At 57.4% G+C, this 24,669-nt stretch overlaps 1 protein-coding gene across 2 annotated transcripts; it reads left to right on the top strand.

Moving 5' to 3' along the window:
• The first annotated feature begins 69 nt into the window (after positions 1 to 69).
• On the top strand, positions 70 to 23,986 carry JUP (junction plakoglobin). 2 transcript variants are annotated; one of them, XM_058560971.1, is made up of 14 exons: positions 70 to 176; positions 10,281 to 10,496; positions 12,750 to 13,009; positions 13,247 to 13,485; positions 14,231 to 14,432; positions 15,664 to 15,808; positions 15,936 to 16,039; positions 17,266 to 17,604; positions 19,414 to 19,569; positions 19,779 to 19,898; positions 21,400 to 21,550; positions 21,662 to 21,783; positions 22,379 to 22,418; positions 22,688 to 23,986. In XM_058560971.1, the coding sequence occupies exons 2-14, from the start codon at positions 10,289 to 10,291 to the stop codon at positions 22,834 to 22,836; spliced, it is 2,235 nt and encodes a 744-aa protein (XP_058416954.1). In that variant the 5' UTR covers positions 70 to 176; positions 10,281 to 10,288; the 3' UTR covers positions 22,837 to 23,986. The 2 variants fall into 2 exon arrangements, with proteins under 2 accessions (XP_058416954.1, XP_058416955.1); XM_058560972.1 differs by lacking the exon at positions 70 to 176 and adding an exon at positions 184 to 262.
• The last annotated feature ends 683 nt before the right edge of the window (positions 23,987 to 24,669 follow it).

Raw genomic sequence — 24,669 nt, 5'->3', positions numbered from 1 at the left:
GGCGAGAGGCGTGGCTTGGCTGTCAGGTCCCTTCGCCTTTTGTTCGGTTACTGAGTTGCTGCCTTGGCCAGAGTCCGGAGCAGCCGCCGCCCGAGCGCGCCGACCTCAGTTCGCCGCCCGCGCCGGCTCCCATCCCGGCCCGACCCCTGCCCAGCCCGGCCAGGCTCCACACGCAGGTGCGGACGATCGGGGCAGGTAGCGCTGGGGCGAGAGAAGGGCGGCGAGCGGCCGAGAGAGGCCAACCCCCGCCGTCTCAGGGCAGGTGAGGGCGGGTGTCAGGGAGCGCCTCCCTGCACCGGCGGCAGGGGGCGCGCTGGGGTCCTGGGCGCGGCGGCTAAAGGGGCGCGAGGTTCGGGCCGGGTGCGCTGAGGGGCTGCGTGAGCCGGAGATCTGGGAAGGGTGGAGAGGGATCAGGGCAGGTGTCTCCGGGGTCGCGCCTCCGCCGGGGCCGCGGAGCCCGCCCGACGCCGCGTCCCTGACTCTCACCCTGACTCTTGCGGGGGAGACTTTGACCTGCTCCGCCTGCGTCCCAGGGCTCACTCTGTAGTCAGGAATTTACTGTTTGAAAACTTGCTGCCGCTGGTCTCTTTGGGGCCACCCTCACCCCACCTCACGCGTCATCCTCGCTTTCCCTCCCTCCCTACTCCCCCAGGCCTGGGTGGGGCCCTATTGTCTGCGCCCGGCTTGCCCAACTGTGGGGCCGAACGCACATTTTCCAAGCGACGCGGGCCCCACCTGCCGAGCAGGTGAGCACACGGAGTCCAGAGGCTCTGCCCTCCAACTCCCGGAGCTTCGTCGGTTCTGTACCTGTGGCGCCTCCCTCCGCTCTGGTGGGTGCCGGGCTGTGGCTCCGCCAGGGGTGCTGGGATGGGATGAGAGTGGGACTGGTGCAGGGCCCGGCTCCGCGCCCAGCTGGGGTCTGGCACCAGTGGCTCGGACAGGGGTCTGGGCAGAGGGGTCGTGCATGGGTAGAGAATTCACTGGCCCAGTTTCCAGTAGATGCCGCTTCCAGAGTGTTGATATGGGAACCGGACCATTCTTCTTCTCTATCCTCTTATTGTCGGAAAAAGCACCCAAAACAAACTTTCCAGGAGGAAGTATTCACAGCAGCTTTCTCTGGGGGTTTTCCTGCCTCCTTACCCAGGGCGTCCCCCCAGGCTTACGGGGTCCATCTTGAGCAAAGCCCCCTCCCCCAGCCGGCCAGGCTGAACCAGGGCCAGTGCCTGCGCTGTGACCCTGCCTCCCCGCCCCCACTTCCATCCTGTTTGCTGGGCCCCTGGGGCCTGAGGTGGGGGCCGGGGTGGGGGGGGTGGGCCGAAAGGGGAAGCAGCTTCTTCCTTCTCTTCCTGCCTCCGGGGACCACCACACCCCCTCGCTTGAGGCCTGCGCAAGTGGCTTTCTCCCCAGCTCTGCCCCCCTCCCCAGGAATGGGGGTGGGGCAGGGCCGGGCCAAACAGACGGGGGTGGGGGGAGCGATTGTTCTTTTTTTTTTTCTCTACCCCATCCCCCACATTGTTTTGCTGGCTGGCAATTGAGGCCTAAGAGCAAAGAGCAATGTTGCTTGATTTCCATTTGCCTTCTGGATTTTGAAGGTGCATTCCTTCTGGAGGCTTTGCAGTCCATTCCCCACCCACCCCCTTTCCTGAGAGTTTGATTGGGAAAGTTGGGACAGGAGGAAGGATTCTGGGGGGAAGGTTTCAGGCAGAGCTGCATTAGCCACCCCCACCCCCCCCATTTCTTGAGAGCCCCTTCCCTGGCCAGAGTTGGGGATCTCCACCAGGCTTTCACACAGGTTTTAAGAAATCTGAAGTGTGGTCTTTTTGCAGAGATTTGGAGCCCAGCCTCCTTGAGGAACAGAGGGGGAATGTAGGAGCCAGGTTCTCCCTGAGTCCTGGGGTGAAGGGAAGACTTGGGGGGAAATTGGGGCTGCTTGCCCTGACTCACTTGGGAAGACCCTGTGGCCTCTTTGGTGGTTGGAGATGGGAGAGTGGGGGCAAAGGTCAGCCCCACTCCTATGATGTGCCCCTGGGCAGGGATCAGGCCCTACTCTGGGTTAGGGGGAGACTGAGGAGAGAACCCCCTCCCTCTTCTGCTCTAGTGGGTGGGGTACCTCTGGGGAGCCACAAGGGTATGGAGTTTGGGCAAAAATAACCTGTTTTCCCTCCTCTGTGCCAAAGTGGAGGAGGGGAAGGCATTGTAATTACATTGGTTAAATGATTAGTTTAGCTAATCTGGTTTGTGGCTGTGATGAAAAGACAATATTGAGGAAGCATTGCTAGGAGGTGCCTGGTGAAAGCTGGCTGCTTACTGGACAGGAGGGAGAAGGGAAAAAAAGGCAGGATCCAATTAGTCATTCCTTGCTAGATCAAGCCCCAGCTTGGGTGACTTGAGCCCTCTCCACCCCCTCCACCCTGCCCCACCCCTGCACCCCAGCTCCACCCCATTCCCTCTGGACCTTCTGCTTGGGCTGCTGGGGCTAAGGCTTTGAGAAGGCAGTGTGTGGGAATGGAGGAGATCAGGCTAGGGCTGGCAGCCATGGGACAGGTAGATGTGGGGGTGGGAGGGTGGTGGTGGTAAGGGGGCATCTCTCCCTGACCTGGGAGGGGTTGGGCAGAGGAGCCACCTTAGAATGAGATGGGGCAATTGACTCGCCTACTGAAGGGCTGTTTTTGTGGAGAGATGTTACAGTGGGGCAGTTCTGAACACTGCGATTTCGGCTTAGACTGAGCTGGGTTTGAATCCCAGCTCTGTCAGTCATTACCTGTGTGGCCTTGGTCAAGTCACTTCACCTCTCCAAGCCTCAGTGACCTCCTTGGCAGAATGGGAATAATAATACCTACCTACTCAGTAGATACTTGACACATGGTCACTTAAAAGGTGAGGGAGGACTTTACAGATACCAAGTACTTTCATTGACTGTTCTCACTTAATCCTTGTGGCTATCCCTAGAGGCGGGTGTCCTAACCCCATTCTACAGGTGAGGAAATTGAAGTTAAGTAACTTGCCCAAGGTTGCACAGCAAGACCCAAGCAGAGCCAAGACTGGTGTTTGGGTCCTCTGGCTCCAAACCTAGAGCTCATCCTGCTGTATCATCCCCACTGGGAAGAATTTTTCTGCCATCCCTTTTTGAGAGCCTCTGCTTTGGAGTTTGGGGAGAAGAGAGTTCAGAAGGGCCCAGGAAGGTATGTGTGGGTGGCAAAGGTGAGGCCAGGTTTGTCAGGTGGGGGTGACTCATGTCCTAGCTTCCAGCCCTCTGGAACCTCCCCCCGTGGGTTGGAGGAGGAGGCTAGTTCCCCAAGGCCGGGGGCTGTGGCCCGTGTGTGGAGGCGGTTGGGGGCCAGAGAGGAGGGCAGGGTCCAAGCAGCTGCTGCTCCCTGGCGTGAGCAGGGCAGAACCATGGGCTGTTCTGGTCTTGTCCCTTTATAGGAAGAGGGACTTGTCTGCTTTGCTGAGGGCTGGAGCTGTGCCAAGATAAAGGGGGCTTGCTCCCTGGGGAGTGCAGAGAAATGAGAGTCAGATTCAGGACTGGGCCGGCGTCCTGCAGGATTGTACCAGTCAGAGCTGCCAGGCTGCTCTTGGGCGGGGAGCTGGCTATCCTCTGCTTTGGAGCCCAGGAGACTGGGGGGCTGGGAGTAGGGGTTTTCTGCTGCTGGGAGGGCCTTTCTCGTGATGGGGATGGGGTCAGCCAGAGCCTTGGTCCTCAAGGGAGGGGCCGGTGTCACTGTCTTCTCTGACCTGCCTGGCTCTGGTACCTGCCAACGGGACACCTGACCCCAGAATGGGGCCTCTACCTGTGTCGGCGCAGCCTGGGTCCTGAGCCTATCAGCACTGGGCTTCTGGGTCCCTCGAAGTCGGGGAGGTCCCAGGCATGGGAATTATTGATCCAGGAGAAGAGACAACTGAGGGACTTGATGTGACAGAGAAGGAAAAAGAATGAATGCAGTCTGGTTCATTGCTGTCAAGAGGGTGAGGGGCTTGTAGTTTTCCATCACCCCCGAGGCCACAAAAGCGTCTGGGACTGATGCTCTTGTGGAAGGAATAGAGGCTAGACAGGAGGAAGGACTGCCTGTGTGTTCGAGATGAGATCTTGAGTTGAAGAGTAGGGGGGAGACAGAGGCTCAGAGTTGGTTCTTCTCTGAAGAGGATAGAGCAGGGCCCCATCCCTGTGAGCTGTCCCAGGAGAGAGGGCAGGCAGGAATCACTGTCCTTTGGGGTGAGTCTGAGGTCTGTTGGGGTCCCTGGGGACACTCTTAGTCTTGTGTCTCTTGGGAGAAGAGAGACCTGGCAGGGAGGGGGAGATCCATGAGTAGGCTGGCCCAGTGACCCCTGTGAAGAGAAAGAGCAGTGTGGCTGGGGCAGGTTGCTGGCGTTTATGTCCCTGCAAGTGACACTGTGAGGCCTCTCTCCTGGGACATGGTTGAATCTGGTGGAGGTCTGGAGGACATGGACTGTCCCAGTTTCCAGCAACTTTCTTGGCCAGGGCTGAAGAGAAAGCTCTGTGACCACTCCTCTTTGCTCCTGGCACCTCAGCCTTTGGGGGTCCTCAGGGCAGGAAGCCCAGCTTTCTGAGACCTGTGTGTGATGGCCTGCTTTCTGTCCCCACTGTGGGCACAGCGGATTCTTGTCCCCTGCAAGTGGCGGGAAGGGGAGGAGAGTTGGAATGGGGCTGGGCAATCAATACGTGCTTATTTGGGGGTGAGGAGGGGGTTGGACTACACGACTCCCCCTCCCTCTTGATTGAAAAAGTAATATCTGATCATTTACAAAACAGTTGGGAAGTCTAGAAAAGTTTACGAGAGAAGAAAAAACATCTCCCATAATGCTACTCCATCGAGGCCACTACCGCTAACATTTCTTTCCCTTCTCTTAGCATCGTCTTGTTTCTTAACCTCGATCTCGATGATCTCATGCTCTGTGTATACTAACAAATTTTATCCAAACCTTTATCCAAATCCGAGTTTTCTCCAGCAAAGGCTGAACAGGGAACTAACAGTCGGGTCTTCCCTGCGCTTCCAGGAGAAGGCCAGGCAGCCAGCCCTGCAGGATGAACCCCTAGGGAATCACACCCTAAGGAGTGGATGCCAGCTGGGGTCAGGGCTGCCCAAGCTCCCTGGAGGTGGCCAGGTGGGGACAGTGGGCACTTGTGTATGGAGATATGTCACTGACACAAGTCAGTCCCTTGCTGTTGTTTCCTGAGGCTGGGTGAAGTGTTTTTCCATTCCCGGGAGTCCTGGTTTGGGGTCATCTGCCGGTTTGGGATTTTGCCCATCCAGGGTCACCAGCCGGGAATGGAGCTCCAGCTGGAGCCCTGTCCAGGGGAGCCCAGAGGTTCCTGGGGTCGAGCCACCTGGCGGGACATTTCCGCTCCTCCTGGTCCCCTTCATTTTCCCACCCGGGTTTGTTTGCTTTGGGAAGGAGCCCAGAAGGAAGAAAACCAACAGCAGCTGGGTCGGCCTGACCTGAACCTCCCCCCCCCCCCCCCCCCCCGCCAGTCCTGGCGACAGCCTGGGCTGTCCTCCAGACCGGAAGTGAGGGTTTTCCTCCGGAAGCCCAGGATGGGCTCCTCTGTCTTCTCTGTCCCCAGGGCCCTGGCCATGCATGGCGCCTGCTTCAGTCTCTGCCCCCTTGGAATGACCAGTCTTCGCGGGGAGACCGCAGTCTCTGCCAAGGAATCTCTAGTGTGCGGGGGTTTCCTCCTGGAGCCACCAGTCTAAGGGGAGAGGCCTAGTTGGGAAGCCCCAGCTTGATGGGGGAGGCAGCTTTCTCGAGGGAAGAAGTCATGTCTGTCTCTGTACTTTTCTAGAATCTGTTTCCATCTGTGCTTGCGACCGCTGGCCGAATCTCAGCTGGAGCCAGAGACAGAGTGGGGAAGGGTGGGGGCTGACCCTGCTGAGCCCAGCCTCTCCCCTGGGGCTGCTATGTGGGGAATGTCCATGCCTGGCTGGCCTGACCGCCCCTGGCTGCAGGGGGCAGCACATGTGAGTGGGGAGAGGGGCAGCACGTGTCTCCACCTGGCCTCCTCTCCCCTCCCAGGACCCGGACATGGCTCCTTACCCCCAGCCATGCCCCACCGCACCCCAGGGGCTCAGGCCTAGCCCTGGTCTGAGGGGTCAGGGAAAGGAAGCCTGGGTCACAAAAAGCAGGGTGGCTGCCAGGCACCTTGCCAGGTCTGTCTCTGCCAGCCTCCTCCTCTGCCATTTCTTTGTTTCTCTAAGAGAAGGATGCCTGCCTGGGCCTTTACTGTGACAGAGGGCTTCCATAGTCATGGGTGTGTGTTTGAGCCATAAGGAAATCGAGTGACTTGCCCAAGGGCACACAGCCAGCGAGTGATGGAGCTGGATGGAGCCCTCTCTGACTCTCATGCTCTCCCGCCCTGCGCGCAGCTCCCTTCCCCCGTCACTGTCTGAGCGGATGATCCAGGTCTGCATAGGCACCGGCCTCTCGCCCAAGGACCTTCTGGGGCCCGGGCCCTGCCTGCTCTTCTCGTCCTCTGCTGCAGTGTTTCGGAGCCTGGGTCCAGTACGCCTCTTGGCAGCCCCGTCCTGTCCCTATTTCCAGGTGTCTTCTTGACGCTTGGCACCCTGCAGCCCAGCCCAGCTGTGCCCGTCACTGACGGCGGGTGCTGGCGGGGGCAGGAGCCTGGTGTAGCTCTGGTGGGAGTTATTTTTAATGTCAGGGCAGGGCCACACTCTGCCGGGACAGTCTTGGAGTTAGGGTGCCCACTGCCAGCCGGCTGGGTTGGCCGTGCTGGGGAGGAAGCAGGAATGAAGGGCAGGGTACGCCTCGTTGCTCGGAGATTCCTACAATGTGGACTGTGTTGGGGAAGAAGAGTCCTTTGCACACCCTCTCCAGGGCCCCGTCTTCTCTCTTCCCATCCCTGCGCTGTCCCCCACCCCACCCTGTGATCTCTGAGCTGGCTTCTTCCTTCCATGTTGCCAACAATAGAGCGTGTGCTAAACAAAGGCCCCCCATTCAGCTCAGACAACCGCCCTGTGTCTAGCTCTGCCCGTCTCTGGCCAGGGTGCATGGGCAGGGCCCACGTCTGTCTCGCCCGCTTCCACCCTGGCTCTGTCCAGGGGCGTTGTGACAGGTCTCACTCTAGGTCCAGGGTGGAGAGGGATGAGACCAAACTGGGTGCGGCCCCCTCCACCCTGGGAACTGCAAAAACAGCACTTTTGTTTCTTGTGGGAGAATTCCCCTGGTTCTCCTGGGGAGTAGGTAGGGAGAAAGGTGGGGCTGGTTGACAGTGCTGCCTGAGGTCTGACTTCTGGCCTTCCTGTTGCAGGAAGAGCTCTCCCCATGGTCTTTTCCTCAAGAAAAGTTCTGGTGTGTGTCCTCACTGAACTGCTTTCCAGCTCTGACCTTGCCCACCTGCAGCCTTCTCTTGTCTGTTGTGAGAATCCTGGTTCCTTATTGCTAGAATCTTAGACATCAATGTTCCTCTGAGATCACCTGGGCCACACAGGTGAAGCACAGAGAGGAAAGTAATTGCCCAAGGACACCCAGCACGTTTGTGGCGGAGCTGGGACTAGAACCTGGGACTCCTGATTTCCCAGCTGCTCCTCTGCCTCCACCTGTGGCCTCTCCAGCCCCTCTTCCCCTTGGCGAGGGGGCTCAGCTCTACCCCCCGCCCCGCCCCTCACTCTCCTCTGCGGCAGGGTGTCTGGCCCTCTCTCCTTGACCCCAGGGCGTCCCTCTTTCCCTGGATCCCCTGTGAGGAACGAGGGGAGCAGCCCTGTTTTGCGCAGGATTTGAGCAGCCTTGGATTTGAGCAGAGCGCCGCCCTTTTCTCAACATGGATCCTGTTTTCTCACCTAGAAGTTGGGAATAATAAAATGCCGGCTGGGGTCACTTCTAGGGAGGCAGGAGATTGATTTGACAGTAAAGACACTGGACGCCCCCTAACCCGATGGACACTTTCCCCTCTGTGTGGCCTCTGTCTCGCCCTGGGCGGCTGTCCAGCCCTCAGCTTCTCTTGGCTCCAGGCCTGGGCTGGCCGGGCAGTGAGGGGCCTGCTGAGGAAACACCTCACTGTGGCCAGCCTTGACCTCGGTGGACTTTGGACATGGGGCCAGTGAGAAGATGGTCCCTGAGGTTCCAGGCGAGGCCCACGCCCCTCCGGCCAGCTGAGAAGCCCCAGGGTTAGGCAGCCAGCCCTCCTGGGGAGGGGCCTTTTCGACTTGGATGGGGTGTTTTTCCTGATCCGGGCTGGAGATGTCCAGGTCGTCCCGAGCGGATCTGACTGCTGCTCGGCATCCAGACGTTGGCTCAGTCCTCCGCCCGGCGAAGTGGAATCTAAAGGGTTAATGTGACTGTATTTACTGAGGCAGCTTCACCTTCCCTCTCCTGCTTGGCTGTCCCAGGCCTCCTTCGAGCTCTGTGCCGAGCTCTGTGCCGGGCTTGCTCCTCCCAGACTCTCCTCTATTCTCTCTCTCTCCAGGGAGGGCAGGGGTGCTGGGCAGTGTGTGTTTAGGGCGGGGGGAGGGGGCTCCTCCTGAAATAGTCACACTTGACCAGTGCCTGGGAAGCAGCTGGACACATCTGGTGGCACCGAGCCTGCTGTCTGGTGTTCTGGGCCTGCTTCTGTTTACTGGCCCGAAACTCTGAGTCACTGGGGTGGCGCGAGCTGAGGGAGGAGGCAGCTGGAGCGGGCCTGGCTGCTGCCTCTGCCTGTTACAGGTGTGCTCACGGCAGGGGAGGAGCCGCGTGTCGCTGTAAAAGGCAGGAGACCTGAAGGATCCTTTGTCATCCTTCTTGAGGGTGGCACTGGGAAGACGTGCCCCTGGTGACCTTTGCTCCTGGGGTGGGGCCAGGCTGCACAGGCCACCCCACCCGCGTCCTCACCCAGTCCCCCAACATAACAGGCTTGAGGTGCTGGGTGCTGCCACCTCATGGGTGGACCAGCCTGGGGTCTGCTTGCTGTCTGAGGCCACACTGGGTGTGCAAAGCCCACAGACTTGGGTGTCACTCACGCCTGTGCCTGGGCCCGGCTCTGCTATTTCTCCACTGTGGCACTTCACCTGGTGCAGCCTCAGTTTCCCTGTCTGTCAATGAGGAACAGAGCATGTGCTTCAAAACCCACTAGTGAGGCTGGTGGCATTAGTGAGAGGTCTGGCACAAGGTGGGCCGTGCCTGGAGCACAGCTTCCCTGCCTCTGCTCCCAGGGGCTGGACTCCGGAGGTCAGCTCCCAAGACAGGGGAGCCAGACAGACCAAGTGGGAGTTCACCTTTCTGGTGCAGAGTAGGGCCCAGCTCTTCCTTAACCTCATGTGCCCCCCAGTCTCTGCAGAGAGAGGGAGGGGCGCCTGAAGAGCAGGGACCACCCGAGGCTTGCCCCACCCTATATCCCTGGCCCAAGTTCCAGAAGGCCAGGAGGTGAGAATACACCTTTGGGGAGAGGCAGTGCTGATGGCCACAGCGATGGCCACCAACATGGAGGTACATGGAATACCTACTATGTGCCAGGCACCATACTGGGGCCTTTCAAAGATGGTCCTTACAGCACCCTGCGGGCGAGGTGGTGCTATCCCATTTCAGATGAGGGCTGAGGCTCAGCGGAGAGCTGAATTTCCCTGGTAGTATGTGGCTGAGATTTGAAATGGTTGGTGGGACTCAGAATTTTGGGAAGGGCTTCTAGGAGCTGGAGAGACAGGGGTCTTAGGGCCTGGCCCTCTGGGGTCACTTGTGATGCTGCCCCATCTGTAGGAAAGTGAGATCTCGGGGTCTCTGAGAGAGCCTGGGGCACCTTCGCCTGCTCCCAGCAGCCTCCCTGGCTCCCCAGAGAAACCTGTCTGACTGCTTCCCTGCCCCACTCAGCTTCCTGTCCAGTGCCTGGGGTGCAGCTGCCTCACCTCCACAGCCTTTCCCAGGGAGCCCCAGTGGGTGGGGGTGGGTTTGTGGGACCCCAGAAGCTGCTGGAGGCCCTGAGTGCCTTCTTCTCTGGGAGTGCTGGGCAGGGTGAGTGAGCCCAGGGCTGCTTTGGGGCATTTGGCCCTATACTGCCCCACCCCCCATGGGGTTCACCCGACTCTGGGCTGGAGGTCAGAGATGCAAGCCCAGAACTCACACACGGGTATCGCATCATGGGCAGTCTCTTCCTGGGCCTGGTGCCCTTCTGTCCGTCACCTCCCTCCACTACAGCCCACTGGGGCCCTTGGGTCTGTGGTGGGGGAAGGGGTGATGGGCAGGGCCTGGGGATGGGCTGAAGCTGGGGGCGGGGCCAGGTGATGGGATGCCCCACCAGGGCCAGCTGATTTCCCACCCCTCCTTTGTGTCCTCAGTGGCCACCATGGAGGTGATGAACCTGATTGAACAACCCATCAAGGTGACCGAGTGGCAACAGACATACACCTATGACTCCGGCATCCACTCGGGCGCCAACACCTGCGTGCCCTCAGTCAGCAGCAAGGGCATCATGGAGGACGATGAGGCCTGTGGGCGCCAGTACACGCTCAAGAAGACCACCACCTACACCCAGGGAGTGCCCCAGGGCCAAGGTCGGGATCCCTGGAGATTGTTCCATGAGAATATTCCAGCAGAAAATGAGGGTGGGCCCTGGAGGGAGGTCAGAGTAAAAGGAGGCAGAATTTAGGGGGCTCCCAGTCTGAGGGGGGAGGCACAGCTCCTGTTCTTCGAGACTCACCCAGTCTGAGGGAGGAGGCACAGCTCCTTCAGGGTGACCCCATCTGGGAGGGAGGCAGGATCCTCTTCCATGAACCTCTGGTATGGAGGGGAGGCCTAAACCCTTCCCCACAGCCTGAAGGAAGAGGCCTGGGCCTTGTCTTCCATGAACTTGCAGTATGACAAGGAGGCGTCACTACTGCTCTCAGAGAACCCCTGGTCTGTGGGGAAGACAATCCTTTTGCTCCAGGAGCCTCAAGTTTGATGGGCATGCAGAGCTCTGCCCTCAGGGAGCCCCCAGTCTGGTAGAGGAGGTGCAGTTTTCAGGCCTTGGGGCTCCTGGTTGGGGGCAGGGAGGAGACTGGTCTGCATATGCTGTTGTGCAAACAGGCCACGGCCGGGGAGTGGAGTGACCCACCCAGTTCTGGGGCTTCGTGAGGGGTGGGGATGACCCACCAGCCCCGGGCACCCTGCCTCTCTCGGGGAGACGAGTGTCCGGGTCCCAGCACTATTGTCCACAGACGCCTCCAGGGCTTCAATGTTGCCACGGTGGGCTGTGGGAGCTGGGGAAGGTGCAAGGTGGGCTCTGGGAGCTGGGCCACCACAGGGCTCAGCCTCTGCACGCGGAGGTCTCCTCCCTGAAGGCAGGCAGAGGCCTCTCGGCCTGGCACGGCCGGGCATTGTGTCGGCAGCTACAAGAACAGCATCACGTGGGAAAGCCGTGTGGATGTCTCCTCCTTCCTGACTAATCGGAGGGTGGAGCCTCTGCCTCCCTCTCCCGGGGGCATCAGGACGCTTGCCAGGGCCAGGCTGCCTGGGAAGCTTGGCGCCTATTTGTGGGACTCCCAGAGCCACCCAGGGGTAGGACCTGGAGTCTGGGCTGAGAACCCCCTCCTGCTTTTGGAAACCACAGTCTTGGCTTTCCCTCTGATACTGGGCGACCCTCTGGGCCTCTATGTGCCTGCCCATATAATGGGAGAGTTGCCTCCTCTGGGCATGATGAGGGTATAACATATATAATCATAAGATTTCAGGGTTGAAAGAGACCTAGGTTGTCTCATCCTGTCCCCCCTGATTGTAAGGGAGGGGCAGAGAGTCGGGGTTTGGGCTCTGAAGTCAGGCTGTCTGAGTTTGGATCCCAGCTTGGGTTCTTTTTTTTTTTTTTTTTCCCCTTTTTCTCCCCAAAGCCCCAGTAGATAGCTGTATGTCATAGTTGCACAAACTTCTAGTCGCCGTATGTGGGACGCGGCCTCAGCATGGCCGGAGAAGCGGTGCATAGGTGCGTCAGTGTGCGCCCGGGATCCGAACTCAGGCCACCAGTAGCGGAGCGCGCACTTAACCGCTAAGCCACGGGCCGGCCCCCAGCTTGGGTTCTTATAACCTCTGTGCCTCAGTTTTCCCATCCGTAAAATGAAGATATGAATAGTACTTACGTTATAGGGTTGTTAGATTAAATGAGAAAATATAAGAAAAGCACTTAATTCACTGCTAGGCCATAATAAGTACTCAAAAAATGTTAGCTTTTCCTATTAATAATAATAATCGCTAACGTTTTTGTAGTGATATGTGCCAGGCTCGTGCATTCTTTTTTTTTTTCTCGGAGCAATTCATAACTATTATCTCATTTATTTATTTATTTATTTATTTTTTGTGAGGAAGACCAGTCCTAAGCTAACATCCAATGCTGACCCTCCTCTTTTTTGCTGAGGAAGACTGGCCCTGGGCTAACATCCATGCCCATCTTCCTCTATATGGGATGCCGCCACAACATGGCGTGACAAGCAGTGCGTTTGTGTGCGCCTGGGATCCGAACCCACAAACCCTGGGCTGCTGAAGTGGAGTATGTACACTTAACTGCTTGTGCCACCGGGCTGGCCCCACTATTATCTCATTTAATTCTCATAAGAATTCCCTGTGATAGACAGAACAAGTGGTGCCCCATTTTACAGATGATGTAATTGAGGTGATGGTGACCTCCCCAGGGTCACTGGTAGCAGACAGAACCTCAAGTTGTCCCGGGGTGGGAGGGAGCCCAGAGAACCCAAGTGGGCTATCTACAAGGCCTGCCCTGCCCCCCAGTGTCCCCCCACCCACCTCCTGCAGCTCAGTCCCTGCCTGTTGGCCCCCAGGTGACCTGGAGTACCAGATGTCCACGACTGCCAGAGCCAAGCGGGTGCGGGAGGCCATGTGTCCTGGCGTGACAGGCGAGGAGAGTTCGCTGCTGCTGGCCACCCAGGTGGAGGGGCAGACCACCAACCTGCAGCGGCTGGCCGAGCCATCCCAGCTGCTCAAGTCGGCCATCGTGCATCTCATCAATTACCAGGACGACGCTGAGCTGGCCACCCGGGCCCTGCCCGAGCTCACCAAGCTGCTCAATGATGAGGACCCGGTCCGTGAGGGGCCTTGCTGGGGTGGGGGCAGGGCAGGGAGGGGAGAGGTCCCGTGTCTGCAGGGGAGGGCCCTCCCCGGGCTGGAGGGAGGTCATCGACCCAGAGCCCCATCAGTGGGAAGAGTCTGACTTGGGTCCGTCTGAGCTTTGTGGAGGGGTCTCCTGGCCCCCCTTCCCACAGTGGCAGCCAGCCTGGCCCATCTGCTCACTTCTCCCATCCTTCCCTTCACCCCTCAGGTGGTGGTGACCAAGGCAGCCATGATCGTCAACCAGCTGTCGAAGAAGGAGGCGTCACGGCGGGCGCTGATGGGCTCCCCCCAGCTGGTGGCGGCCGTCGTGCGCACCATGCAGAACACCAGCGACCTGGACACGGCCCGCTGCACCACCAGCATCCTACACAACCTCTCCCACCACCGCGAGGGGCTGTTGGCCATCTTCAAGTCAGGCGGCATCCCTGCCCTGGTCCGCATGCTCAGGTACCCACCCCTACTCACCCCTCCCCCACTTGGGCTTCCCCGCTCCCTTCCCTGGGCTTCCGTGCATTTATTGAGCACCTACCATGTGCCAGGTGCAGAACCACCCCCAGTCCTGGTGCTCAGCTGCTCACAGCCCAGCAGGGGAGACAGGCATGTAACTAACTAGCAGGTTAGTTATCAGGATACAGGTGTGTCTGAGATTGCTGGGGCTCTGAGAAGCTGTTCACTCTAACAGACGGATGAGTGGAGTTTGGCCGGTATAGATGAAGGGAAGAGTCTTCCAGGCAGAGGGAATAGCATATGCAAAGTCTCTTGTTACCTTTACCTTTCCTGGCCCTGTGATGTTGATCGGCTTCCTTCCTCATCCCCATACCTGGGAGTTCCCCGAGGATGGAGATATTGATCTCTCTCCCCTCTGAGCCCCTTGCAGGGCCTCTCTAGCATGTGGCCTTCCATGTGGTGCTTACTCTCAGTAGGGACCTACTATTCAAGGGGACCTACTATGCACTCAGCACTGGGCTGGGAGCCCAGGAGCAGGAGGAGTCATGGTCCCAATGGGGAGCAGAGAAGTGCTGTGTTCTCTGTGCATAAGAGTGGGGCTAGGTCAAGAGACAATGAGATTTTAGCAAAGGGCTCTTTCCATAGGGGTGTCGGTATTGGGGAAGGCTTCCTGGAGGAGGTGGCCCACATTTATGCCAGGCCCCTGGGCCCTGACCCACATTAACCTCCCTGCCCACCATCCCAGCTCCCCCGTGGAGTCGGTCCTGTTCTACGCCATCACCACGCTGCACAACCTGCTGCTCTACCAGGAGGGCGCCAAGATGGCGGTGCGCCTGGCGGACGGGCTGCAGAAGATGGTACCCCTGCTCAACAAGAACAACCCCAAGTTCCTGGCCATCACCACCGACTGCCTGCAGCTGCTGGCCTACGGCAACCAGGAGAGCAAGGTGGGCCCTCCCACCCGCAGCCGAGACCCGGGGCCCACTGTTTCGTTGCCTTCCGTCCAGCTGCAGCTTCAGGCCGCTGCCTCCTTACCCCTTTAGGTTAAATGTCTATGTCTATGCAGATGGACATATTTCATCCTGTAAGTGAATATTTTGAGAAAAAGAAGAAAAAAATCCATCATCCTCACACAACCACTGTTATCTCGGTGCGCTGCCTCCAGTGCCCTCCCCGCGGCGGGGGCATATTTATACGTAGCTGTAGTCATAGCAATGTACAGCTTTGCCTCTGTTTTCTACATGATATTTTTATTTATTTATTTTATTTTATTTTTTTATAATTTTATTTATTTATTTATTTTTCCCCCAAAGCCCCAGTAGATAGTTGTATGTCATAGTTGCACATCCTTCTAGTTGCTGTATGTGGGACGCGGCCTCAGCATGGCCGGAGAAGCAGTGCGTTGGTGCGCGCCCGGGATCCAAACCCGGGCCGCCAGCAGCGGAGCACGCGCACTTAACCGCTAAGCCATGGGGGCGGCCCTACATGATATTTTTAAAATCTTTCTTTACCATATTATCCTCAAAACCACCCTCTGTAATGGCAAATAACATTTCATGAAGTGGAGGCCCCAGACTTTATTCTGAGGGAGGGCATCTAGATTGCTCCCAATTTTCCACCTTTATAAACAATACTGTAATGAACATCTTTGGGCAGACAGCTTTTCCTAAATGAATTTTTCATCAGTAGGGCTTAGGGTCCCCCCCACCCCGACAAAGCCCCAGTAGATAGTTGTATGTTATAGTTGCACATCCTGCCAGTTGCTGTATGTGGGACGCAGCCTCAGCATGGCTGGAGAAGCAGTGTGTCGGTGCGTGCCCGGGATCCGAACTCAAGCCGCCAGTAGTGGAGCGTGCGCACTTAACCGCTAAGCCACAGGGCTGGCCCATAGGGTTTTTAATATTTTAGGTTTTTACCCAGATTGCCAGATTGCTTTCCAAAAGGACCGTATTATTTACAATGCCATCAGTGGCGATGTATGTTAGTACAGTTTCACCTCATCCTTGCCAGCACTGTGTATTATCCTTTTTTCAAAATTTTGGCTTATTTAGTAGTTATCAAAGCTATTCAGGTTTTAGCTAAATCTCAGTGATGACAGCTCTGTCAGCCTCCTCGCCCTTCCTTGTGCCCTGTCATATTCCATGTCTGTCTCACACCTCTTCTCCCTCCACCCCACAGCTCATCATCTTGGCCAATGGAGGACCCCAGGTCCTCGTGCAGATCATGCGCAACTATAGTTACGAGAAGCTGCTCTGGACCACAAGCCGTGTGCTCAAGGTGCTGTCTGTGTGTCCCAGCAACAAGCCCGCCATCGTGGAGGCTGGTGAGTATTATGGCCTGTGAGGGTGGCCCACGTGGCTGGGAGGGCTGGGCTGGGGGCCCTGTCTAGTGGCCAGGCTCCATTAACCGTGCTCCCCCGTGGCTCACGTGACCCCTGTCCCCTGCCCTAGGTGGAATGCAGGCCCTGGGCAAACACCTGACGAGCAACAGCCCCCGCCTGGTGCAGAACTGCCTCTGGACCCTGCGCAACCTCTCCGATGTGGCCACCAAGCAGGTGAGGGAGCCGCTCCGGCCAGGGCTAACCTCTTCAGCTGCCTCATCCTCCCATCTTAGCACGTCCAGCCTCCTGTCTGGGAGTCTGACCTTAGGAGCCATGGAAGGCCTGAGGCCTCTAAATCTCGCCCCATTGTGGCTGAGGCTGGAAGTACCCTGAAGACCCTCATCCCTTTAGTTTAAGGCTCTAATTCCTATTAGGGATTCGGGAAGAGGAGTAGATGAAGGGGTGATGTTGCTGAGCTGGAGTTCAGGTGGTACCAGGGGAACAGTTTGGACCTAGACCCTGGAGCAAAGAGTAGTCGTGTGCCAAGAGACAGCTGGGGGCCCCGTGATTAAAAAACACAATTTAAGGAAAAATGCAGTTTCAGGACAAGCCTCATGGTCCCTCCTTTCAACCTGACTACCATACCTAAGAGCCCCCCCATCGATAGACTGCTCACTAAGCATCCACCACGTGCTAGACTCTGCCGGGCACTCGTGGACATTGGCTCCTCTACCCCTTTCAACACCTGGAGGTAGAGTGTGGGGCCTCGTTGGTTAGATGAAGAAACGGGGGCTCAGGGAGTTAAGTAATAGCCCTTGGTCACAGCTAGTAAATGGCAGAGCTGGGATTTGAATCCAGGACTGTCAACCCCAGAGCCTGAAGTCTTTCTGTTCCACCATAAGGCCCACATGGCTCCCCCTGGGAGAAGTGAGGCTTCTGGATTAGGGGTGTTTCCTGAAAGTGGATTTGGCCTGGGGACCACTGAGGGGGCAGCAGTGAAGGCCCAGAACAGTGAGAAATGCATAAAAGTGGGTCAGCTGGGCCGCTGAAGCACGTGGCCTCCTCCACAATTTCTTCCTGGTCTAGGGGCCTCCCTCAGCCTGAGTAGGGCTCTGCCTGGGTCTGAGGATGCAGAGGAGGGGCAGGAGGGGTGGAGGAAAGAGCATGGAGCTTAGAGACAGGCCTGGGTTCTGATCCTCCCGCGAGATGTGGGTCTGTGGGCAAGCCCCTCAACCTCTCTGAGCCTCAGTTGCCCCACGGGATCGCACTGCCCTCTCCTGGGGCGTCGGCAGGATCACGGGGATGAGGGTTCCCAGGCACACACAGGCAGGCCCGTCGAGTATCAGCTGAGTGGGCTTCAGACCCCGTTAGGCCACCTGCTCCCCTCGGACATCCGTGGGAAGACTTCCTGGAGTTGGGAGTCTCCCTCACTCTCCGCTGCCCCCCCTGCCGACCCCCAGGAGGGCCTGGAGAGTGTGCTGAAGATTTTGGTGAACCAGCTGAGTGTGGACGATGTCAACATCCTCACCTGCGCCACGGGCACCCTGTCCAATCTGACGTGCAACAACAGCAAGAACAAGACGCTGGTGACGCAGAACAGTGGTGTGGAGGCCCTCATCCACGCCATCCTGCGCGCCGGAGACAAGGACGACATCACGGAGCCGGCTGTCTGCGCCCTGCGCCACCTCACCAGCCGCCACCCTGAGGCCGAGATGGCCCAGAACTCCGTGCGCCTCAACTACGGCATCCCAGCCATTGTTAAGCTGCTCAACCAGCCCAACCAATGGCCCCTGGTCAAGGTACCGAGTGCCCGCAGTGGGGTTAGGGGCGGGAGGGAGCCCTCTGCAGTCAGGATTACGTGCTGTGTCAACACAGGGTAGGCAAAGCTGCTGTAACAGAGGCCCTGAAATACAGTGGCTCCAGGAAGATAGAAGTTTATTCCTCTCATGTAGCGGTTTAGACCTCCACAGTGGCTCTGCTCCTGAGACCCAGAATCCTTCTATCTTGTAGCTCCGCCATCCCTGACAGAAGAGCTTCAAAGTTTAATACGCACATGACCGCCCCGGGCGGTGTCATTGAACTGCAGGTTCTGATTCAGTAGGCCTGGGGTAGGCCTGAGACTCTGCATTTCTAATAAGTTCCCTGGTGCTGCTGCTGGTCCATGGAGCATCCTTCTTATGCCAGAGGGTCTGGATGAGAGGGTTGTCCTCACACAAACGGTTGGACTGTATCATCCCTGCAGATGTTCTAGCCCCAGAGAAGTGGGGAGGGCTTGCAGTGACCAGAAAGCGAGACATGTCGCTTCAGCTCACGCCCCGGAGCTCAGTCGTTTGGCCACATCTAGATGCAGGGAGGCCAGCAGTGTGTCATGTGTCCAATGGCCATGTGTCCTGCTAGAACTCAGGAGGGATACGAAAAAGACAAAGGAGAGAGGATTCTGGGGGACACTTAGTGTCTGCCGTAGGGAGTCGGGGGTGAAGGGGTGGAGCTTTCTCTTCAGGAGGCCGCCTGGGTAGAGGAGAGCCAGCAGGCAGGGGCTCCCATTGGCTAAATTTTAGACAATTTAACAGTACAGATAAGAATGACTCTAAGTGATTATATACATTGAATTAAAAAAAAATCCATAGTGAGGAAAAGAGACAGCACGGGGCCCCTCCTTGGGCATGGTCCCGGCTGCAAGCCTGAGGTGGCGGAGGGTTTGCGTCCTGACCCAGCAGCTAAGTGATAAGTGATAAGTGACCTTAGCAGGTCAGATATTCTAGCTCACAGCCTCATCTCTCTCATGATTTTCATCCCTGCCCTCCTGGCTTCTTGTTTTGACGATCAAATGAGATGATAAATTGCTTTGCAAGACCCTGAGGGACCCAGTGAGAACAGAATGGCTCCTGGGAGACAGGGCACCCTGTGGGGGAGACCTCTTCCCGGAGCTGCCCTACTGGGGATTGATTACAATATGAGCATCGCCAAAGCAGGAGGCCTTGGGGTCACCACAGCAAGGACTCCCCGATAGTCAGGGTTTGTGGACTATCAGAAAAGCAAGTAAGGGGCCGGCCCCGTAGTGTAGCGGTTAAGTGTGCGCGCTCCGCTGCTGGCGGCACAGGTTCGGATCCTGGGCGTGCACCGATGCACTGCTTATCAGGCCATGCTGTGGCGGCGTCCCATATAAAGCGGAGGAAGACAGGCATGGATGTTAGCTCAGGGCCAGTCTTCCTCAGCAAAAAGAGGAGGATTGACATAGATGTTAGCTCAGGGCTGATCTTCCTCACAAAAAAAAGAAAAAAAAAGAAAAGCAAGTAAGACTGTGGTGTCTGGGGGTGGATTGAGAGAGGGGATGAGGTGAAAAGGTCAGAGCGTGGGGGCTGGCGGAATGTTCTGGAATGGTGTATCATGTTAGCAGAGGCTGTTAGAGTTAGACACGAGGACCCACAGATCCTATGGAATAAGGGACACAGGCTGGGAGTGGAATAATTCTCTGGAGATCTTCCAGCATTTGTGTGTCTGGCCTGGGGGACAGCCAGATGATAGGGGAAGGAGGAGATGATGCGGGGAAATTGGGATCCTCCAGAGGCCCAAGAAATGCCCCTGATTGTTGTCCGTTTTCTTGCCAGGCCACCATTGGCCTGATCAGAAATCTGGCCCTGTGCCCAGCCAACCACGCCCCCCTGCAGGAGGCAGCGGTCATCCCCCGCCTCGTCCAGCTGCTGGTCAAGGCCCACCAGGATGCCCAGCGCCATGTGGCTGCAGGCACACAGCAGCCCTACACAGTAAGTAAGCTGGTGGTGCCTGTGACCGCCCCCCCCGGGGGTCAGGGTGTCCTCTGTGTGAATGTGTCTGCTTGTGAGTGTGTAAATGGGGAGACGAGTTCCGATTGATGTCAACTCCAAGGACCAGCGAGGTTTGCCAGAGTGTCATGGGACGGTGTGGCCATGTCCAAGGGCCCCGTTGCCATGCCCCGATGCCTCCTCTCGCACAGGATGGCGTGAGGATGGAGGAGATCGTGGAGGGCTGCACTGGAGCCCTGCACATCCTCGCCCGGGACCCCATGAACCGCATGGAGATCTTCCGACTCAACACCATCCCTCTGTTTGTGCAGGTGAGTCTGGGCCAGGTGGGCAGGGGAGGTCCCCCCAACCCCTGCTTATCCCCACTGCTGAAAGGGATGATTGGCAGCCACGGGTCAGAGGGGCCTGGACCATGCATCAAGAGATCGTTGGAGGAGTTTGGAGAACAGTGCCCACACCAGGGGTGCCCACTTAGCAAACTCCTCATGGGAATGGCTTTCCAAGCTCAAAAGCAAGGGAAGAGATCACAAATGAAAAAAATAGTCTTGAGATTCAACCACGTAAACATTAAAACCGTCTGTATGCCAGAAACAGCCTAAAAAGCAGTAAGAAGTAAACAGCAAATTGGGAAAATATTTGTAAGCATCACAACACACAAGAGTTTAATATCCTTCATATAAAAAAGCTCATTAATACCAGACCCCAGTAGGTAATGGGCAGAGGCAGGAGTAATCCTCAGGTGGCTCCGAAACAAATAATGCTCAACCCCAGGAGTTTAAAGAAATGAAGCTTACCCCCCTTCAGTGAGAGCCCATTTTCCACTATTAAATTGGCAAAGAAAAAAAAAAAAACGAGAGTGCCCTGTGCTGGTGAACATGCGATGAAATAGTCTCAAACCCCCCCTGCTGGGACAAAAAGATGGTAAAACCTCTTCAGGAGGCAGTTTTGCAATATGTATAGAGAACCTGTGACCAAGTAGCACAGCTCTGGGACTCTCTCCTTACGATATAACTTAATTTAAAATATAGGCAAAGGGGCCGGCCCGGTGGCGCAAGTGGTTAAGTGCGTGCGCTCCGCTGCGGCAGCCCGGGGTTCGCCGGTTTGGATCCCGGGCGTGCACCGATGCACTGCTTGGCAAGCCATGCTGTGGCGGCGTCCCATATAAAGTGGAGGAAAATGGGCATGGATGTTAGCCCAGGGCCAGTCTTCCTCAGCAAAAAAAAAGAGGTGGATTGGCAGATGTTAGCACAGGGCTGATCTCCTCACACACACGCTATATATATATATATATATATATATATAGGCAAAGATTTATGCACACAGCTCACAATTGCAATGTTACTTATAATAATTGAAAACAGTCCTAGAGTTCAGGGTAAGGGATGTGCCATAGCCACCTCCAATTGTGATTGATGAGGTTTTTTTTGTTTTTGTTGCTGTTTGGCTTTTTAGCATTCTCTTTCTTTTTTATCGATATGACCTTATAGATTTTTAGGAAAGATTTTTTAACAGTATAGGAAAATGCTTTTGGCTACAACGTCAGGAGAAAAAAACAGGAATCAAAATTAAAATTGTACTATGATGGAAATCCAATGGGAATATGCCAGTGTGTTAACAGAAGCTGTGTCTGGGTGTGGCTGGTTTTCTTTTCGGTTCCTTTATACTTTTCTTAGACTTTCCACACTCTTGTGTGAGCTTGGGTTAAGTCTGGAAAAGAGAGACTGCGGTGATGGGCAGGGCTGTGAGGTGCGCTGTCGTCCGCCTCACACCCCCTCCCCCACACTCCCCCCCCCCCCGCGTCCCCTCCCCCAGCTCCTGTACTCCTCGGTGGAGAACATCCAGCGCGTGGCCGCCGGGGTCCTGTGTGAGCTGGCCCAGGACAAGGAGGCAGCCGACGCCATTGATGCTGAGGGGGCCTCGGCCCCACTCATGGAGCTACTGCACTCCCACAACGAGGGCACCGGTGAGGGACTGGGCTGTGGGTGAGGGTGGCAAGGGAGGAGGCTGGGCCTCATTCCCCCAGCCCAGGTGGTGGTAGGCGCCTGATATGCCCTTTCATTTCCTCTCTGCTCAGCCACCTACGCGGCTGCCGTCTTATTCCGCATCTCCGAGGACAAGAACCCAGATTACCGTAAACGCGTGTCTGTGGAACTCACCAACTCCCTCTTCAAGCATGACCCCGCTGCCTGGGAGGCTGTGAGTACCCGGGTTGGACTGCAACATTTGGTTGTGCAAGTTGCGCACTGTACAAGGACAGCACTTTTAAGGGGCCTCCTACTATCCTGTCAACTTTATAGATTTTTATTTTGTAATTGAATCATTTATGACAATGTCCAGCAGATGCAAGTAGTAGACTGAGTAGTAGTATCTATTTTTGACCTACTAAAGTGGCCATTTAATTTTGTCCTAACTACTACAAAGTGTTTGAGGCCGGGGTGCCTTTTTCTAACTTGCACACAGGTGCTGTATAGTCCAGCGGCTGCCCTGACCCTGGGCAGGGCCGCTCCCAGCTCCCATTCTTGAGTCCTCTCCCCTCCACTCCCCTCCCAGGGCTGCTCTAGTTCTGTGGGTGTCCCCAAGCATGAATGGGGGGACCCTCCACCCTGGGGAGGTGCCTGAGGACAGGAGTTCATCAGGGCGCTGGGTAACCCCATCTTATCTTCGGTTCCTCCAAGGGGTCTTCGCTTTGCCCTGGCCCCCTTTATAGAAGCGGCTCTTGCTGCCGCCCAGCCCAGAGCTTGCGTTTCCCACCCTTACCCTCCCCAACGTCTCTCTCTGTCTCCTTCCTCAGGCCCAGAGCATGATCCCCATCAATGAACCCTATGCAGATGGTGAGTGTGTGCAGAGTCCTCAGGTCCTTGGAGAGCCTGGCGGGAGGGCTGTGCGTGTGAGCAAGGGAGAGGCGTTGTGTCTCCAGGGCCAAAGGACCAGTGGCAGCCACCCTATAGCACTCACGTGTACTCCAGGTCCCCTGACAAGGGAGTCTGGGGGGGAATCAGGCCCGCTGGGGATGGGCAGAGGTAAGGGAGGTGGCTGAGAGGTCCAGACCCCCCGCAGGGTGGCCTGCAGACCTTGGACAGAGCCCTCTTCTCCTCCCCAGACATGGATGCCACCTACCGCCACATGTGCTCGAGTGACGGGCTCCTGGACCCCCTGGATATGCACATGGACATGGACAGGGACTGTCACCTCGACACCTACAGCGACGGCCTGCGGCCCCCCTACCCCACGGACCACATGCTGGCCTAGCTGCTCGGCCCCAGTACGGCGCCCTCCACTTTGCAGCCCTCCCTCCTGCCTGCCAGCTGCTGAGACATGCTTTCCCTCTCTCCTAGAACCTCCTTCTCATGGAGGCCTTCCCGTCCTTCTAGAACCTCCTTCTCACGGAGGCCGTCTCCTGTTGCCATTGAAACCCTGGCTCCTTTTCAGGGGGAATGAGTGTGGGGCCTCTTGCTGTTGAGTTCCCCCGAGGAAGGCGTGCCTTGGCTGCCTTATTCTGTTATCCTTCCTGGCCGTGGGGAGTCCTGCCCCTTCTGTGGGTAGCAAGTGGGTGACACGGGGTGGCACGAGCTCGTAGAGGACACTGGCCTGCCCTGACCCTACTGTGTCTGCCCCACCCCCCAGGTGCACTTCCTCGTCTGTGAGGCTCTTCATGCAGGCGATGGGGCGAGACACAACAGTGCCTGAGCTGGGGCAGCAGGGCCGCAACTTCTGCCCAACTCTGCGCCTCCAGAGGGCCTCTGTAGTCTTTCTTGGGATGGTGATCTGCTCCTGCTTTTCTGTTCTGGGCCGTGGGTCCAGGGCCTGACCCCCCGCCCCACCCCTGTGGCCCTGGCCACCAAAGCTTTAGACTCGAGCCACCCACTCTGTTGCCCCCTGCTGTCCCCCTTGGCTGCCCCGGGCCCCATGGGGCTATGGTTCCTGCTCCAGTAACTCCACCCGACCAACAGTCCTGAGCCCCCAGGGCCGCCAGGACCCAGGTTCAAGGCCCAAAGCCCCGGAATCCAAAGCTTCTCTTGAAAAGTTCAGGGACCTTTGGGGAGATGGGGTAGAGATGTGGAGAGTGAGTCACCTGCTCCAGGACACTGCCTGCCTCTCTCTCTGGGACGCTGAATTGGCTTTGGTGCCCCCCCCACCCCGGGGGAGCTCCAGGCACAGCTCCCTCGCACCCCCACAACTGCCCTAGCTGACCCCTGAGAAGTGCTCTTGGCTGACCCCTCTGGTGTGCGGTGAGGGGCTCTCTCTTCCTCTTCCTGTTTCAAACTCCCCCACCACCTCCTGCACATGGGTGTGGGGGGCTGGGGGAGGTCCCGGCGGAGAGTTTTATCATCGCTTTATGTTTTTGGTTATTGGTTTTTTTGTATAGACCAAAGCAAAGAAAATAAAACTAACACACGGACCCAATGGACGCTGTTTAGGGGAGTGGGGTGGGGGACCCCTTAGCAGCCTGGCGCCCTCCTCGGCCAGATCCTGCACGTGCTCACGGCTGCCTTGCCTTGCGTGTGGGAAAGACGTGGAGAGGGGAGCTTGGCAGAAAGGAGCCTTTGAGGAGCTGGACTCGACTTAATTCCGTACACACTTGTAGGGCTCCAACTTGGAGCCTTAGGAGGTTAGGAGGGGCGAAGAGACGACTGGGGGTACGCCCCCCCTTCAGGGCCTCCAGGCCTTAATCGTCTCTCCAAGGGCCGCCTCCTTGCTGGCGTCTCCAGGCCTCCAGGCCTGCCCTGTCCCACCCCGGCCAGCCTGAATGCATGGCCAGCATTCGGCCAGCCTGAATGCATGTTTGGCGGATTTCTCCTGGGCTAATGCTCCCCATGGCCTGTGGCTTTGAGTCCAGACCCCCTATTGGTCTGCAGTGGGCCCGCCCCAGCCCCTGCCCCCCTTCCCTCTGTCCCCTCAGGCAGCATCCTCCATGCTCTTCCTTGCCTCCTGGTCTTTGTCCCTGCTGTTCCCTCTGCCTGGAGTGCCTGCACCTGCTCGCCCACTGGGATCCCACTCAGACCTCACTCCAGGAACACCTCCTCCAGGACTCCCACCCCCTCCCAGCCAGGCTGAGCTGGCGCCCCTTCTCTGCTCCATAGT

The sequence above is a fragment of the Diceros bicornis genome, chromosome 18 (assembly GCF_020826845.1).
Source record: "Diceros bicornis minor isolate mBicDic1 chromosome 18, mDicBic1.mat.cur, whole genome shotgun sequence".
Lineage (NCBI taxonomy): Eukaryota > Metazoa > Chordata > Mammalia > Perissodactyla > Rhinocerotidae > Diceros > Diceros bicornis.
This window is presented reverse-complemented; position numbering and strand designations above follow the sequence as displayed.